The sequence below is a fragment of the Elgaria multicarinata genome, chromosome 2 (genome assembly GCF_023053635.1).
Source record: "Elgaria multicarinata webbii isolate HBS135686 ecotype San Diego chromosome 2, rElgMul1.1.pri, whole genome shotgun sequence".
Taxonomy (NCBI): Eukaryota; Metazoa; Chordata; class Lepidosauria; order Squamata; family Anguidae; genus Elgaria; species Elgaria multicarinata.
In genome coordinates, this window is record NC_086172.1 from 50,234,877 (window position 1) to 50,250,396 (window position 15,520).

A 15,520-nucleotide genomic window follows, 5' to 3' on the forward strand; every position below is an offset into this window, starting at 1 on the left:
AAAAATGAGTTTGGTAGTTCTCTTTGCTGGTATGTAACTGAAGTGGGTTATTTTTGGAAAGCAAATCTTACCAGAGTTACTCTGCAAACCACTGAGCAAGTAGAACATAAGTGCACAACCTGTTTCCTGAACAGAAACCTCTGCCTCAACCATGATAGCTTTCAACTTGGCCCTAAAGAACACCTTAATATTACATCTTTCTGGGCCATTTCTAGTAGCAAGCTTTCACTCTGCAGCTCTTATTGAAGTGTTGTACAAATTGTGATTTGGGCCTTTTGTGGTGAAAAGTGGCCTTTCATGGACATTCATATCACCTAAAAATAGTTTAAATTAAACATTTTACCCTACCCTGTGCCTGCTTACCCTACCCTGTACCTGTTTGCATTCTCTTCCCCTCATTGTTTTACTATGATTTTATTAGATTGTAAGCCTATGCGGCAGGGTCTTGCTATTTACTGTTTTACTCTGTACAGCACCATGTACACTGATGGTGCTATATAAATAAATAATAATTATTATTGCGAGAGCAAGAGTAGCTTGTGGAGCACAACAAATAAGTGTGTGTGTGTGTGTGTGTGTGTGTGTTCGCGCGTGTGTGTGTGAGGGGAGGGAGAGAGAGAGAGAGAAGTTGTTCAGACAACATGACAAACCAGAGTATTTATGGGTTGTTGTTGAATTGTGGGTCATGAAGGATATGTGTTACCTCCAGTATCATAGGCACTGTGTTCCCATATCCAACTTGCTGGAAAATATAAAGGGCGGGTGATATTTTATTTTTGTCCTGCTGGTGGGATTCCTACAGGTATCACATTGCCACTGTGAAAACTGGACGCTGGTCTGGACAGACCATTGTTCCGATCCAGAATGCTCTTCTTCTGTTCTTAAGAATCCATAAGGACTGTTAATTCAGACATGTTCTGCTAAAAGGAGCTAACTATGAAGCAGGAATCTTTGTGGCATAAGCTAACCATGCTCAAAGAATGCATGTTTTGTTTACATGTGACTTAATTTCCCCAGGAATTGAAATTTGGGGGTGTTTAATTCTTTTCATGGGGTGAAAGTTGAAGGGGTGACCACTCCTCACTGTCAATGTGTATATGATACTGTAATGAAAAATGCTTCACAATATTACCATTTTATTAGATTGAAATTATGTTTTAATCGTTATTTTTAACTGTTGTTTTTAAGTGTTTTTATCCTATCTAAACCGCCCAGAGAGCTTCGGCTATGGGGTGGTATACAAATGTAATACATAAATAAATAAATAATCACACAAATTTAAATTAGGTACATCTACAGATTTTTAGTTCTTGTTCTAATTGTGCAAAACACGGCTTATTGGACTTCTTGAATGCACTAAGTCCATCTTTACTCACTTCTCATGCATACTCTACTTTTAGTCCTTCAATGTTTCCAGTTCAGGTTTTAGCAAGAGTTCAGTCTTTCTTCACAGGAATATTGTCCATCAGTGTTGTCCAGAAGCCTGTCTTACTTCCATCACACATTCAGCTAGTTGGGTAACTACTTCCTTCTAACATCAGAGCCTCTATCTGTAAAATGTAAGTCAGAGTGCCATATTTCATAGGTGGGTCTGAAGATACACAAAGTAAAGAAACAACAGCAGCAGCAGTAGCAGCAACAACAAAAAGATAGGTGTGCTAGCTGTCCATGCAGGGAGAAATCCAAAATCCCCATGACCTCATCTGGCTTAATCCTTTTCTGGCTTAATTTTTGGACTTTTCTGTTTTTCTCGCATCTCCTGCTTTTTGTGCTACCCAGCCTGATGAAAAGTTCTGGACAGCACTAAAGCTTGCTCAATTTTGTGGCATTTTGGTTAGCCCTAATAAATGTATTGCCCAACTGTGGAAAGTAGAGATGGTATGTGAATAATAATTGCTATTGTTTAATTGTATTAAAATAGCTGAAAGACAAATGATCCACATAGTACAAACTAGCACATTTTGGTAGTTTTCCTGAAGTCTCAAACATAGTGTTTCTTGTGCATCTGCATACACATTACCTAACCTTTTGTAATGTAAATAACAACAGTAACACCTTCTTGATAGAAGAAAGAACTTGTAAAGTGGATTATCTTCCTGCCAAGGTTGTGGGATTCCAAAGCTGCAATTTTGCATAACTTTTATCATTGGCTTTCCATGTGTGACAAAGTCTTGCTGCTGTGAAATAGATGACCACTTAGAATTCACATAAAAACCTAAATGGGTTATATTCCTGGGATATGCATATCTGTGGTGGACTCATCTTCAATCCATGCTTAAATACTCATTCAGCAGAATAATTTAAGAACTAGTCTAAAAAGCAGTTCACCAATAATGTAATCATTTCTTGTTCACTACACCCCAAAATAAAAACACAATCTCCTTAACGCTAAAGACTGTAAAATCTTTGTTTAACAGCTGTTTCCTTTACAAACATAGATGAAAATAAATGTACAGTCTAGGTCAGAAAAGAAGTTACAAGAGACGCAAGAAAAAGCATCAGCAGAAAATATTTCTGCCGCTCAAAGAAGTCCTGTTCTCTTGATTTTCCTGTTTGCTTTTCCCATTTCCACCTCCTTCTCTGCAAAGTACCTGGGTTGAAATGGGAAGAAATAGTATATAAATGAAAGGCCATGTTATGCAGCATCGCTTCTAACATTCTACCATCTCTTTGCCACAAACACGTACAAATTCATCCATCTGATTCTGCTTTACATAATGTATAGAGGATGGACCTCTAATAGCATTTCATCTGGAGCCATGAACAGCTTGATCAACAATATAATTAAACTAAAGAGCTTGGAATTCAGTCCAATTGGTTTCAATGAAACTGAGGGCACAACTAAGTTGAGGTGGGAGATCTGTAATTCGAATATCCCATTTGTGTTTGCTTATTTCTTCATTTTAATTGAATAACAGCCACAGGGGAAGAGGCAAATTTGATTGGGACCACAGCACTGGGGAAGGGTAGTTTAAGCCTTCCCCCATTGCACTGTTTCCTGGTGACTAGATAGGCCATGGTCTGATCCAGCACAGCTCTTTGTATGTTCTTATGTTAAAAGTGTGCTGAATTTAGAACAAGAAGAAATGGATTTCATAAACTATAGGAAAATAGAGTTTGGCTGCACATTAGTGAAGACTCCTGAACTATAATAGTGGCATGTACAAAACAGAGGTGTAGAAAATAATGCATGGTGTGGAGAATGTGGATAGGAGGCATGTTTCTCCCTTGCTCATAATACTAGCATAAGGGTTGCACTGAATGACCTGTCAATTCCATGATTTGAACTGGGTCCAAATTCTTTCCCCCATTTTAAGATGGCATTTTACTCTGTGCTTTTTAGACGGGTAGTTATATTAGTCTTTTGCAGTGCAAACAACAAAGTCTTATGGCACCATAAAGACTAACAAATTTATTGTGCTTTCAACTTTTGAGGACATTGCCCACTTCATCAGATGTATCTGATGAAGTGGACAGCTCCAGGAAAGCTTATGCCATAATAAATGTGTTAGTCTTTAAGGTGCCACTAATATTATGGGTGAGGGAGAAACATGTCTGCCTATCCACATTCTCCACACCATGCATAATTTTGAACACCTCTATTTTGTACATGACACTATTATAGTTCAGGAGTCTTCACTAATGTGCAGCCAAATTCTATTTTCCTATAGTTTATGAAATCCATTTCTTCTTGTCCTAAATTCAGCATACTTTTAACATAAGAACATACAAAGAGCTGTGCTGGGTCAGACCAAGGCCTATCTAGTCACCATGAAACAGTGCAAGTGGGGAGGGCTTAACAAAGACTCTTTGTTTTTGTTTTTCTGTGTTTGTACATCCTCAGAAGTAGTCATTCTAAATTGTGATGCTGTTATTTCCCCTACCTCCTCTGACTTCAGGATTTGGGTTTCCCTGTTATGCTCACAGTCATAAACAGGCTATGCAACAAGCAACCATTCCTCCAGAGCAACAAGGGCAAGTACCCCTTTAGCATTACTGGCACGAGCCCTGATCCAGTATTGGTAGCATCACTGTGAGAACCAGTGTGGTGTAGTGGCTAAACTGCTGGACTGGGAGTCAGGAGATCCTGGATTGTAGTCCCCACTCAGCCATGGAAACCTACTGGGTGACTTTGGGCCAGTCACAGACTCTCAGCCCAACCTACCTCACAGGGTTGCTGTTGTGAGGATAAAATGGAGAGGAAGAGGATTATGTACGCTGCCTTGGGAAAAAAGGCGGGATATAAATGCAATCAATAAATCAAGCGTGCTGCAGAGATATAAATAGAACGAGGGAGAGGGAATTCTGCTTTTACCCCTTTCCTTAAGTGGAGCCATTTTCCCAGTCCCATACAAGTAGTGAAACTGACTAAACTGGCTTGCAGCAGGCTCAAAAAAGGACAACTGAGGTTATCAGAAGATAAGAAGAGCCAAAGGCCTATCTCAGCCTTTTTCAACCTGGTGACCTCCAGATGTTTTGGACAACTCCAATTATCCCTGACCATTGACCATGCTGGTTGGAGCTGATGGGAGCCATGGCCCAAAAGCATAAAATGGAGAGGATCATGTACGCTGCTTTGTGCTTCTTGAGGGAAAGGCTGGATATATAAATATAATAAATAAATAAAATATTTTTGAGCGTTCTGGAGAGCGGGTGCACACAGTACTAAAGGGAAATTAGGTTTTAAAACAATAGGAAAATATCCTTGAAGGAGTGGGAATTTAAGAATAAAATGCAGATGGAGGGCTGAATTAATCTGCGGAGTAAACAAGAGAGACAAGGCCTTGAAGAGGTTTGTTTGTTAAAGCTTAAAGGGACTGAAGACTGTGTGAAGAGCGAGGTGGTGAATAACAGCTTAGGTGAGAACCAAAATGGCAGTGAGTGGCTTTTATTGGCGGAGCGAAGAAATGGGGCCACGACTGGGGAAACGGCCGCCACCCGGGTTACTCCTAAGACAGGTGCGTGGGCATCTGGGGCGCGCGCGTGGCTGAAGCTGGGTGGGCGTGCCGCGTCTGGGTTGCGCGCGTGGCCGCGCCAGCCTGCGGCGCCTGCTTTACCCTGCAGGGGGCGAGGCGGAGCGCCTGGATTTGCGCCGGGAGGAAATGATGTGCCTGCTGCCTGGTTAATTACAGCTCCAGACGCCCATTGGCAGAGCAGGGAGCAGCCACTTCCTCCTCTCTTTCTTACTGCAGCTGTATTCCCGGCTGGGTAGCCCCTCCTCCTCGCTCCCCCTCCAGAGCCTGCGTTGCCTCGGCTCGCCTGGCTGCCTCTTTGGAACTTTGCGCTTGGCTCGTCCTCTTGCCAACTTTTCCCTGTCGCGACTCGACGGGGAAGTTCTTCTCCCGGCTCCCAAGGGCGCCGCCACCGCCAGCCCAGACACCGCCGGAAGGGGGACGGGCGCTGGGGAGATGCGGCCGGGCGCAGCGCAGTGATTAGAGCGCGGGACTCCGGGGACGACGCGCTTGTGGTCCGCCGCCAGCACTGCTTACGGCTACCGCCAGAACAAGAGCAGCCGCTGCAGCAAAACCCATGGACGGGAAGTTGCTCCTCCTCCTCCTTTAGCTGCGCCTGGGGATCCCGCACCGCCCCCGCCCCCCCCCCCCCCGCTTTGCTTTTGTCTGCGGTGCTATGAAGAGGTGAGTGGCTCTGCTTGTCTCCACCGGAGCTCGCTTTCTCCCGGCCCCCCAATCCGGCCCCCTTTCCCTCTCCTCTGCCTCGACAATGCGTCCTCTTCCCCCCACCTTGGATCAGAACCCGCCTCCTCCGACTGCGCCTCTGCAACGCTGTTGGAGACAATCACTATTTGTGTGTGGGGGAAATAAGCTCTGGAGAGATCCGGATTCCACCACCACCCCGATCGCCTTTCCTTCTTTCATTGTTAAAAAGCTGGGGTTGGTGGTGGTGAGGGGAATTTGTGTCCCCAAACGGGCTAGCGATTCGAAATCGGTATATATGTGTGTGTGCGCGCGCCCCCGCGATTCTTTCAGCGCGCGCTGCTGTTTGGAGAGCTCTCCGTGTAAATGGGCGTCTCGGACGCGCTTTTAGAATCCTCGGAGGAAAATGCTCCCAAAGCCCAATATTACATCTGAGCTCTGCTTCCAGAGGCGGCTTTGGAAACTTAGGAGGTTGGGTGGTGGTGGTGGTGGGATACATCCTTGAATCACTTCTAGGAAGCGGGCTCTCCCTGGACAGGAAGGGAGGAGGGATGGGTGTATGTGTGGTGGAGGGGGGGGAGGAGGAAAGAGAATCTGTAAACTTCGCTTCGTTCCCTCCCACCCCTCTTTTGCTAGCTACAGTCTTCAACAGCATCAAAGGAAGGAATGTGGGATTCATCTTCGGATGCCCACAGGGCAACTGTGGTTACAGATGTTACTCATTACTTTGCCAAGTATAAGCCCTTCCCTCTATGCTGTAACTCTTGTAGGAAAAGATATTCTGTGTGTGTGTGTGAGGGAGTGAGAGGGTGGGGGCATAGCTTGGAAAAGTCACAAATAAAAATGGGAAAGAGCTGGATAATCTGGTTGGAAGTAAGAAAACCATTTTTTAAAAAAGTTTTCGTTTGGTCTCTGTGAAATGCAGACTGATTGGGTCTATAAAGTAAGTAGGGAGATAGAGAAAGGGTTGATATCAAGTTGTTTTGTAAAGTAGTTAAAAAAACCACGAAAACAAAAAACTCTGGACATGGCTTGCATATGTGGCTTCAATTGCCAATGCTGCAGAGAAAGTTTTCAAATGGTAGTGCATATTTTAAATGGTTAATTTAGTTCTCTAAAGAACATAGGAATCTTTTTTTAAAAAATAGCTCTTTTTGTTGGCATTTTCTAACTATAGACGTGTGCTTTCAGCTGGTTAAATAAATACTTAAATCACAAACATGATGTTTACCAGTTTCCAACATCCTATTGTTTATTTAGGAAGTCTGCTCTTTTATTTAGGAAAATTTAGAGGGATGGAATGGTCTATACAAGAAAATACAAATAGTTGTGTAGGTTTGTACAGCACATCCATATGTTGGCTCTCCTCAGAACCAGTCTCAGAAGTTACTTTTGACCTTTGTGTGTGGGTGTGAGGCTGCACCATACTTTCCCTTTGTCAACAAAAGTAGTAACATTAATTGGTCAGGGACAACTGATCTTTCTTCTTAAAAAAAAAAGTGAGGTCATTGAGTTGTATGCAATGTTAGTCCTACTTAGAGTAGACCTATTCAACTGAATGAGACTTAACTTAGACTAATAATGGATATAACCCATCAGATGTATATTCTTATGGTCACATTTTAAATGTGATTAATCTGAATTGTTTCTCCAGTATACTCGATTTTCATGTTATAACATGAATATAATAACATAAGAGCCATGCTGTATCAGACCAAGGGTCCACCTAATCACACAGTGACTAACCAGCTGTCAACCAGAAACTCACAAGCAGGACATGGGTGCAACAGCACCTTCCTGCCCATGTTCCCCAGCAACTCATATATATAGGTTTACTGCCTCTAATATTGGAGGTAGGACATAGCCCTCAGAACTAGTAGCCACTGATAGCTTCTCCAGGAATTTATCGTTTAGAGGCATTGAAATTGGTGGCCATCACCACATCTTGTGGTAGTGAATTCCATAGTTTACTTATGTGCTGTGTGAAGAAGTACTTCTTTTTATTTTTTCCTCAATGTCCCACCAGTTAATTTCATGATATGACCCTTGGATTTTAGTACTGAGAGAGGAGAAAAATGCCTCCCTCTCCACATTCTCCACACCATGCATAATTTTGTACACCTCTATCAGGTCTCTTTAGCCCTCTTTTTTCCAAGCTAAACAATCCCAGCTGTTGTAACCGTCCCTCACCGGGGAGATGCTCCAGCCCCTTGATCATTTTAGTTGCCCTTTTCTGCCCTTTTTCCAGCTCTACAATATCTTTTTTTAGGTGCAGCATGATATTTGCCGCTGTGAACTAGGCTGACTGGTTGGCATGTGGTGGCTTTTTGAGAGAACAGCCCACTTCATCAGATGAACTTCATGCTGACCTACCAGACAGTTGTCTGCAAAAGCTCTTGCATTTGCTTGCTACATTTATATACCGCCTTTCTGCACCGCAGTCTATGACATACTGGTTGTGCCTTTGATCTTTATGAGTGTTTATGAGCAATCTGCCTCTTGCTGCAAGACTACACTTTAAAAAGCGGTGATAATCTGTGTGCATAGTGAAGGAGGGCTTGATATAGTTTGTTCCTAGGCATCTCAAGTAGTCAGCCCTGAGTAACACAGGTTAACCCTGTTTCCTCAACAGCCGTCTCATTAACTTGGAGATTGTCTAGTAAGGATTCATGATAGTTTCTCCACTCCCTTTTGCATGAATAATGATTGTCCTCCCTCATGTATAACAATTATAATTCCTGTTTGTGGTTGTAGGACCTATTTATGTCTAAACATGAATAGGATTGCGCTCTAAATCTCACTTCTAAAAATGTAGTTCCATTCTCTCTGAGAAAAGCTGTACACTGTTTGTTTCACCTCAGACTTGTTCTCCAAAAGCTGTAAAGATGGGAGTCAGTGTGTGTGTGTGTAAAACCAATAGGGAACCTGTGTTCTTTCAGATGTTGTTGGGCTCCCAGTAGCTCCAACTGGCAGGACCAATGGACAAGGATGGTGGGAGTTTAGGCTCTTGTCCTAAAAGGGGAGCAAGAAATATTCTAAATTAAAAAATGAATTTAATAACTACATAGTGTTTTTTAGGAATTTCAAATGGATCAGGATGGCTACGACTTGAGGCTGGCACCACATTTTGGTGCATGGCTTGATTAATGCAGGGTGCAATGCACAGGGGATTTCTTGTAGAAGTGAATAGGATTGCAAGATGATTTTAGTAGAGCTTGTAGAGAACATCTTGAAGGATTGTGCCCTACTGATCAAATACGTCTTCTAATCTGCCATTAATAGTTCTCAAATCTTGTTGTCTAAGGCAGCTGCTTCTGCTATGAGTAAAGTGTCCATGTTATTTGCTAGACAGTCTCAACCTCTCCTTCCCTTCCAACAACATTCATGTGTCAGTGGACATAACCCAGGGCTTTTACTACCATTATCATGCCAGACAGATTTCTTCTGTATACAATGTGTGTGATGTAATGACCATCATTTCCTTCAGAAAACCTCTGTTTTTTTGGGTTGCAGGCTAAAGATGTATTATATCCCGCATTTTGTTCAATGCTGGGCCTCAAGGTGGCATTACAGAATTTTAAACATACACATTTAAAACCTATAAATAGAAATATACAAAGTTAAAAATATATTAAATATATTCCAATATTAAAACATTCAAAATGACAGTTTTAAAACTCCTTGGCACAGACAGAGGTCTGATTATTCGCCAAAGGCCTGCTGGAACAAAAAAGTCTTTGCCTGCCTCCTAAAGCACATCAAGGAGGGACCCAGTCTAACTTCCCTAGTGGGAATGTGGGAGAGGGGTAGGGTTGATCAGCTGAAGTTCTTAAAGCATGGGCAGGCTTGTAAGGGAGAATATGATCTTTCAGATAACCTGGACCTGAGCCGTATAGGGCTTTATAGGTCATAACCAGCACTTTGAATTGTGCCCAGAAACAAACTGGAAGCCAGTGGAGATGTTTTAACAGAGGTGTGGTATGCTCCCTGTAACTAGCCCTGATCAACACTCTGGCTGCAGCTCTTTGAACCAGTTGAAGTTTCCGAACAGTCTTCAAAGGCAGCCCCAAGTAGAGCGTGTTACAATTGTGATGTAACTAAGGCATGTGTCACCAGGTCCGACATCTCTAGGAATGGGCAAAGCTGGAGCACTAGCTTGAACTGTGCAAATGCAGTCCTGGCCACCGCCGAAACCTGGGCATCCAGGCTCAGTGCCGAATCCAGGAGTACACCCAAGCCGTGAACGTGTGTCTTCAGGAGGAGTTAACCCCATCCAGAACAAGCTGAATCTTGGTCTCGCTCTTAGTCTTTCAGGCTATTTAGTAGATGCCTTCCCTTGGATTGCGCTTATCTTGTAGGGGTATTGCATTTCCACAGTTTTGGATATGCTGTATCTTAAGAAAACTGGGAAAATGCAATCCATCCATCCTTAATAAAGTGGCTGCTATTCCTGTGGGGATGTCAGAGACACTTTTTGACCATCACATCATTAATGATGGCTGAATGGTACCATTCCCTCCTTCCCTCCCTCTCCCCTTTGCAAAAGCCGTGTTTAATGCTCTTGGTGATTGTGCATTCTCAAGACTGCAATCTAGGCCATGCGCAGAAGGTAGATTTGCATTTACTGGTGGAGATTTTGGGGATTTGCAGTAGAACAGCATGGATTCCCAACTTCCAATTGTTTGGCAATAGCAGCAATGACATGACTGCTCTCCTCTTTCCCAGCCTTAAAATTATACTGCTGAAATGAAGAATGTTTGGGGTAAGTAGGAGCTGATGTTGGTATGGAAGGACTCTGGCCTTTGCTCAGTTCTGGCACTCAAAACAAATCCCTTGACTCGGACTTCTAAGTCTACATTGTTTAGACCAGACTCCAGCTGGTGGAATCTAGAGGTTCTGGTAAAAAAACAAAATAGATCTTGAAAGCTAGAGGTCTGCCCAGCCCTGACTACTCGTCTAGCACTGACTGAAAAAAACAAGCTGAAAGGACATAAAGGCTTGACACCCACTTCCCACAGTGCTTCACATTTCAATGTCAGTAACCCTTGCTGTTTGTGCAGGGGCTATCATACCTGTGAGTGTGGGTGAATTGGAAGATGTCTCCCAAGAGTTCAAAGGTTTTCTCTTAGGCGTATCCAAGACTTTAGCTACTAAAAAAAGAAGTACGAAGAGAATTTGTTACTTTTTTATACTGTATGATAACGATCTGGATCCTACTTATACAGCTGACTCACTTTATTTAGAGTATTTATGCTTAACCCTTCAAAAATGTTTGCATAGTGGCAAAAGGTCTTGTGCCTCTGGCATGCATGTACAGTATATTTTATGTGTACCAGGGTAGATTTTTAAAAACAGGATTCTTCTTTTGAATTATGTTTTGAGAACATATAGGTCCAACAGATGAATCTTCTGTATTGCACAGAAAAAACTGAGCTTTGAAACAGAGTCTGACTGTTTTAAAGCACAGTGTAATATGAGAGCCTCAATCCCACAAACTTTATTGGCAGTCAGAGTTAAAGAAAGAGGAGTTTGGTGGTGAACACAAATTATTGTTGTAAACCAGCCTTTCCTAACCTAGCGCCCCCCTGACCAGTTTTACTATAGCTCTCATCACAGTCATGCTGGCTGAGGATGATGGGAGTTGTAGTTGGGGGAAGGGACCTGTAAATCAAGCTAAGCCTGTGGGCTCCTGATTTCTTCTGCACTCCCATACTGTATGGGTTCTTATCATATAAATTATGAGAGTTACATGATACATATAAAATGTGGTTGAAGCACCTTCTTAAAACTATACTGGGTGGCTCTTTATTTGACATTTCATTGTGAAAAGAAGGAATTTAGCAGCCTTTTCTGTGTCCCAGGAAGTGCAGGTAAACAGACAAATCGCATGAGGCTGTACCGGAATTGGTTTTCAAAGTGGAACCTTATGGACACCTATATCTTCTCTCGCTGACATGGCATGTGTTACCACAGGCTTATGGCTATATCTTGGACATGTCCATTTAATTGAAAAGACAAAAGGCTGTATGTCACCAGTCCTCTCACCCACTTCTGTGACTAAAGGTTGATGTGTGCAGCTATTGGGTGCATGATAGCTTATATGAGTTGAATGCCTTTCTCTTGGTAATTGCTGGGTGAAAGATTTATGTACCCATAAGCTGAATCATGCTGTGGATGCATGCAGCTGGCTTTCTATAGGAAGCGAGCCAATATATGCAGGCTTTTTTTGAATAGTTGCTGCTCACTTTGGTGGTGGTTGATTACTGGTTGATAATGGCATGAGATTTCATTCGCATCAGGCTAATCCGGGGAGGCAATCTGATGCCCTCCCATAAACCCCAGCCAGTATGGATGGTTGAGGATTATGGAAGGTGTAGTCCAAAGCATCTGGAGGGCACCAGTTGCCTACCACTGGTATTTCATGCTATGCACAGCATGGATAAAGAAGGTGGTATATGTGAGTTGAGACGGCTGTGTACAAAAACCAGCCCCTTTGCACCACAATAACTTTGTGTGGGAGTGACTCTTAACACACACCCTAAACAGATGTGACCCATTCCACATACTACTGGATGAAAACTTTAGGCTTACCTGGGAGACTGAAGCTAATATGCTGTGAAACTATTGTTTGAAATCTCAAGGCTGTGCTTGGGTAGGATATGAAAAGAGAAAGCATTCAACAACCTGGTTCACATGTAATGGTGAAAAATCGGTAACAAATTAATTAACCTGCCAGGTCATATCCCAAATGCAAGCTGCTTCTGATTGGCCTGATCATAGGTTGCTTTGTAACATGTGAACCTGGATACTTTGTCCTGGTTCACATATAATGACAACCCAGAGTATGGGTTGTTCTTAAATCATGGGTTGGTGTACTCCTTTGCAAATGGATAGCACTAGCTTGCAAAGTTAAGCACTTCATTAATAAAGGAAGTTGTTGTTACACTTATGCTGAGCTATAGTGGGATGGGATTAAATGTGCCCTACACCCAAGTCTGAGAAATCTGCTCATTAAAGATATGCAGTATGTACCAGCTGAACTCTTCACGTTTCCTGCTCTAATGTGCTCCCCACCCCACCCACCCCAACCAAGTGATCCTTCCTGTTGGTTCAATCCCAGGCCAATATGTTTCCAGCTGCCTTTGTCTCCTGTTGCTGCTTCTATTGCTCTTACTTCTCAGCCTTGCCATAAGTCTAGCCACTGAGAGTTGGCCTTCCCACTGTTCCACACATGAGAAGTGAAAATGTACTTCCACAGAATCTTTGGGGCGATAGGAATCTTCTTGGGGCTGTCTGTGGGGACTTGATGTAAGAGATAGGGGTGTGTATGGGAAGGAGCATGCAACTCCCACTCCCCTCTTGATGATTTCTTGAGTATCTTCAAGGACGCTCTTAGACTAGTTTGAGAGCTGCTGGACAGGTTGATTCTTTCAGGGATTACAAGTAGTAGATCAGTCATGTAGTCATAGTAAATAATAGAAAACTAGTGAAGATTAAAAAAAACCCACCCTATGGATCTATATTGCCTGTTTGTAGTTACTGGGGCTCTTTATTTGGTTGTGGTGGAAAGTTAAACGAAAGCTGACATCAGAGCAAATTACTTGCTCTGGAGGCTAAAATATATTGGTATGCAAGATGGATTGGATTTATTACATGTCTATATTTCCCAAAAGCCAAAGCTCTTTAGGCACTTTTCAGTGATCAAACACCTTAAATGCAATATTGTAACATAATATAAAAACCATTTACAAACTATATAAACAGACATACACATACACACACACACAGAGAGATAGATGTATATAAACAGTTTTTAACAATCAATCCCAAGGTCTGTTAAAACCCCTATCATATGCTTTCGAATGCCTGAGAGTAGAAGAAAGTCTTAACCTGGCATCTGAAACAGGCAGGCCTCACTGGGTAGATCGTTTCATACTTGGAGAGCTACCTATAGCGATCACTAAATATCCTATATGCCTGTTTGCCATATAACTGTTTGCCATTTTATGAGGAACGCTAGTTGTGCATGTCTGTGTTTGAGTATGTGTGTGAACTTTTTCAGAAATGTATTTAATAGCTTCATCAAACAGATGGTTGATGTTTTTTGATGTGCTAGGCGTTTGGTGAAGGTGATGTCAGGCAGCTCCCTTGCTGACTCAGTGCTTGTTGAGAAAATTTACAACGCTTACTGGAACCGTTTTTGAGGCATGATGCCTCAGAAGTCATCTTATCTCCCCCCGTCTAAACAATTCTTTAAATGATTTCTTGGGGAAAATAGGTAAAACTTTTCTGAATTCATCAGTGGCCTTGTCTTTTATCACCAAGCTGTGGGGTCTGCGGTTCTTCTGGTTCTGGGCCAGAGGTGGACAGAAGGTAGGCCTCCAGGTGTTTTGGACTTCAACTCCCAGAATTCCTGACCATTGGTTATGCTGGCAGGGGCTTCTGGGAGTTGAAGCCCAAAACATCTGGAGATCTTTCTTCTGCCCACCTATTATATAACCATGACGCTGTTGCTAGGTTGGTCTCTCAGAATAACATACACCTTGCAAAAGATACCAAATCACTGGAGGGCTGGTTCAAGGATTTTCTAAACTGTTGTGCACAGAGTGTCCCTAGGGACACAGCTGTATGCAGGGAGCAACGTCTTATGTCTTATCTGCTGTGTCATCTATCCCGCTGTGTCAGTGATGAAAATGGTCCTTGCTCCCTGGCAGCAAATTAAATAGCTGCTGGTGCTGTTGTGATTGTGCAAACTTCTCTTGGGAAGCAGCGGCTGCCATGTCAGGTATTGCTCCCTCGCCCGTTTGTTCCATGTTGAGCAGGTTGCAAATGTCTGAATCAACCCTGAGAATTGGCACTAAGATGTCATTTCTGTCTGTGCTGTTTCACTCTGTGTTGATTGACTAGGGTTGGAGTAAAATACGTTGTCTGCCGTAAGTATTACACATGCTTCCTCAGATCATGGCAACTTGTTGTATTTCCGGAACGTCTGGCTTTCTCCTGGGTCCTTATGTATGTACGTCAGTGTGTCTGTTTGGCAGAAAGCAGTAAAGATTCATAACTTGAATTGTACCTCCAGTGGCTGATTTCCATCTCATCTCAGGCATTAAATCCATTGTTACCTTGCCTAGACAGACTTATTGCTTTGTTTAATATCCCTCCACTCAGTGATTGTTAGGCGATTTACAAAACAATAAAAATGCAATAAAATAAAAACAAAATGAATAAAATGCATACATTACATTAAAACGGGAATCCTCTAAAATCAGGAAGTGGCATGGATCACTGAAAGCTTGGTGGAATAGTATAGATTTTATTAGCTGTCTAGAGGACAATAATGAAGGAGATGGATTAATTTCCCTGCAGAGGAAGTTCCACAAACAGAGTGCCACAAAAAGGTGCTACTTTTTATGTTATATGTCTCCAAAGTACCCCCGTCTGGAAACTTTGGATAGGTAGGTCAACCTTCCTCAAACTCGTATCCTCCAGATGTTTTGGACTACAATTCCCAGCACTCCTGGCCATTAGTCATGCCAGCTGGGAATCACAGGAGCTGAAGTCCAAATCATGTGGAGGGTCCCAGGGTGGGAAAGGCTGGGATAGGTGATCCATGTTGATAATTGTCATTTCAAAAGCTACTTTTGTATGGCTGATTTGTGATCATTTTCATGCCCAGAGTATTTGTGTTGAGGCTCTTCCAGCCAAGTGAAAATTACAAAATGGTACTTTGAATGGGTAATACACAATTGTATCTCTCTACTCCCAAACTTTCTTCTGACATTCAGGGTAGGATCTCAGCCTGTTTGTCTGATATCTCAGCCTGGATGCTTCAGCGTTGCTTAAAACTAAATATGGCAAAAACAGTT

General features: G+C 42.7%; 1 protein-coding gene across 1 annotated transcript in view; it reads left to right on the forward strand.

The window, feature by feature from the left end:
- The first annotated feature begins 5,444 nt into the window (after positions 1–5,444).
- Positions 5,445–15,520, forward strand: part of ACVR1 (activin A receptor type 1) — a 74,492-nt gene continuing 64,416 nt past the window's right edge. Inside the window, exon 1 of the mRNA XM_063116524.1 lies at positions 5,445–5,636. Coding sequence (XP_062972594.1) covers positions 5,629–5,636 — 8 coding nt within the window. The 5' untranslated portion in view covers positions 5,445–5,628. The remainder of the gene's footprint in view (positions 5,637–15,520) is intronic.